The sequence below is a fragment of the Aplysia californica genome, unplaced genomic scaffold (genome assembly GCF_000002075.1).
Source record: "Aplysia californica isolate F4 #8 unplaced genomic scaffold, AplCal3.0 scaffold00034, whole genome shotgun sequence".
NCBI classification, from domain to species: Eukaryota; Metazoa; Mollusca; class Gastropoda; order Aplysiida; family Aplysiidae; genus Aplysia; species Aplysia californica.
In genome coordinates this window covers 1192270-1195671 of record NW_004797304.1, presented here as the reverse complement: position 1 = coordinate 1195671, position 3402 = coordinate 1192270, and the positions used below count along the sequence as shown (strand labels likewise).

Sequence of the window (3402 nt, the reverse complement as noted above, 5' to 3'; positions counted from 1 at the left end):
TTTGTTTTACTTTATTCTTTATTGTTATTAATATTTTTTTAATTTTTTGTTGTGATCTTTCATGTCGCTTCATTAACTTCTTTGTTCAACTTCCCTGTTGTTTTTGAAGCCCTGAGCAGCCGTCACTAAAGATACAAAACTTGAAACTGAAATCTACTCATCAAGCAAGATCCAAATGATCAAATTACATCTGCGTACAGTGAGCTGAAACTGAATACAACAGAAGTCAAAGGGGCGGAAGATCAGAAGAAAAGAATATACAAAGTGATCAGAGGAAATAGGGAATGAAAGAAGAGGAGATGTGGAAATGAGAGACGGGTGAAAAGAAAGCTTATTTGACAGAAAAAGGAAACGGGGAGGGGTTGAGGAGGAGAAGAGGGGGGAAGTATGAGGAAAAAGACAAGAGGATAGATTGAGGGTTGAAGAAAGTATAGGGGGGGAAGCCAGAGATAAAAAGAAGTCGGACTATGAGAACACACGCACAGAGTAAATGAGAGGTCGGAGGATTGAAGAGAAGGAGATGAGGATGACAAACGAGTAAATAAGTAATTGACTAAACGAGAAATGCTGACTAGGTTGAAAAAGAAAGAGTAAAGTAAGAAAGGTGTGTGTAAAAGGGGGGAGGGATGGAAAAAGTGAGAGAGAGAGAGAGAGAGAGAGAGAGAGAGAGAGAGAGAGAGAGAGAGAGAGAGAGAGAGAGAGTAAGCGTATTAAATGTGAACGAAAGAAAACGTGGTTTGCAGGGTTATGGAAAAAAATGGAAACTCTTTTGTGGTTGTTGTTTTTGTTGTTTGTTTGTTTTTTGGGAGGGATTTTTTGTTGTTGTTTTTTGTTTGTTTTTTTGTTTGGTAGTTTTTTATTTTAATGAAGAGGTTAAATGAGGACACAACAGAGAAAAAAGAAGGAACTAAAAGCTGTGGCGGGAAGGAGTGGAGATTCGATCAAAGAGTGAAAACTCGCTAATTAACTTGAGGATATAATGAGAGTACTGAAATCTAGCCAGGGGTGCTCCAGGGTTGTAGGCTTTGAGAGGTTCAGCGTTTGGCATTGGTTTTCCGTGAAAGAAATAAAACTGTAGGCGGAGAGAGAAAGACGATGAAAGGATTGAGGGAGAGAGGGCGAGAGGGAATGATGGAGAGGGTGGGGGAAGAGGAAGAAAGAAGGGAGGAGAAAGAGAGATAGAAGAAAGAAGAGAGGGGAGAGAAATAAACAGAGAGAGAAAGAAGAGAGAGAGACAGAGAGAGAAAGAGAGAGAAGAGAGAGAGAGAGAAGAAAATACAGAGAAAAAGAAACATGAGAAAAGTGAGATTGAGAGAAAGAGAGAGGGGGGGGGCGAGACAGACAGACAGACAGACAGACAGACAGACAGACAGACAGACACAGAGAGAGAGAAAGAGAGAGAGACAGAGAGAGAGAGGGGGGTGGAGGGGGGGACCAAGACTTGGGTTCACTGATGAACCAAGGAAATGGCCGACGGCTGTATGTGTTGACTATAATTTGAGATCTTGGCGAAAACGAAGTCATCGAATGTTTTGCCTGTGTGTTCGTTTTAGTTTTACTTGTTTGCTTCTTTGGGGGAAAGAAATGGAGGCGGAAAGGGGGCGGGGGGTGGAGAGTATTGTAGCGTCAGTTTCTTTAGACTTCTTTGATTTAGGTGAACTTCAGACTTTTCGTCTCTGCTCAAGAACTTGTTTTATTTGCAGTCGACTCGTGTCCGTCTGTTTATCTGTCTCCTTTTCTGCTTGTCTGTCTACCAATAGACGCACCTAATCATCCGCCCATCTTTCTTACTAACCGTGGGGGAAAAGGGGGGGGGTCTAGAGGGCGCCATTGGTAAGTAATACTTCCACTACAACTTCTTCATATCTTTCCCTCTGTTGTTTCTGTCTATAGGTCTTACACTTTCCCTGCACTAATGAGCGTTATCATGAAGTTGTTCTTTATCTTACTGAGAACTTGTCTCTAATTACCCCCCTATTTATCTAACTGTGGATGCATAGATAGAGCAATCATACGTATGACAATCAAATATTGATTCAGCGCTTAATATTTTGTTCACTGATAGCCATCGTTCGCTAAACCTCCCTTTGTCGAACGTTTAATCAAAAAAGGCTTTTTGAACAAAAGAATCGTGAAGGCAAAAATACTGCTATAAGCAAAATATTTTTTGGCTAAATTTCAAACCATCTGGGAAAAGGATACCTGTTTATTAAAATGCGCATCTTTGTTTACGCATAATATCTTCAATTATGTTGCAGCCACAATCTGTCTTAGCCCTCTCTCCCTAATTAATGTTTATTTCAAATACATCGAAACATTTACTTGACACCATAAGAAGGTAACACGGAATAAAAACAAACAGCCGAACAAGTAAATAAACAGAGTTTTGTAGTGTGAAAAATTTATTTGCCTTCCATCCTCCATCCCCCATCCCCCATCCCCCCTCTCCCCCGGGGCCCACCGTTAGATCAATCGATAAGATACTACATCTAGATCCGCCGTGCTTGTCTCACCAATTTGAACTCCATCTCGAGTAGTTCTACAAGGGAGTATTTTTAATTGACAGTCAGAAAAGGATTTTAACTTTGGAGCAAAGGCAGAGTATTCGTGAAAAGTTCTCTCTCCTATTTTCAGTCCCTACTGTAATGATACTGAGTAGAGCATGCAAAGAGATGCACAGGTATGGTAGAGGAATGGCAGACATTTTATTTTCTTTCTCAGATTAACTGTTGATTAAAATGATAAATGTTATGTGAATCTATCTATCTATCTATCTATCTATCTATCCATCTATCTATCTATCTATCTATCTATCTATCTATCTATCTATCTATCTATCTATCTAATCATTTATCTACTTAATCATCTATCTATCTAATCATCTATGTGAGACATGTATATATTTCTCTCTCTTTCTCCTTTTTCTGTTTCCTTACTCCTCATTTTTCTCTTTCTCTCTCCCCACCATCTTTCTATCCTCCCTGAAACGTGCGTCCCATGTCTCTCCGCTCAGATCCAGGAGTGGGTGTGTGTAGTCTGTGACAAGCGCCGGCGCCTGGTGATGACCACCGGCATGTGGTACCACGGACACCACCCGGAGAACTCTCTGCCCCTGGAGAAGCAGATTGTGGACACCGTCAAGGTAATGTTGGCGCCGTTTTGTTATGTTGTTTGCTTGTTTTTGTTGTTTTTGATATATTTTGTTTTAGCGCTCTTTTTCACGTTTTGTCCATTTCGTTTTTCTAGAACGTTTGGAATGTTCAATGTGAATCATCTAGTGCTCCAGTGCAGTAACATTTAACTTTTTAGCATCTATCTATCTATCTATCTATCTATCTATCTATCTATCTATCTATCTATCTATCTATCTATCTATCTATCTATCTATCTATCTATCTATCT

General features: G+C 40.1%; 1 protein-coding gene across 5 annotated transcripts in view; it reads left to right on the top strand.

The window, feature by feature from the left end:
- Positions 1-3402, top strand: part of LOC101859998 (protein piccolo-like) — a 133294-nt gene that overhangs the window by 125268 nt on the left and 4624 nt on the right. For all 5 annotated transcript variants that reach the window (XM_035973840.1, XM_035973842.1, XM_035973844.1 and 2 more), the window contains one exon: positions 3014-3142. In XM_035973840.1, coding sequence (XP_035829733.1) covers positions 3014-3142 — 129 coding nt within the window. The remainder of the gene's footprint in view (positions 1-3013; positions 3143-3402) is intronic.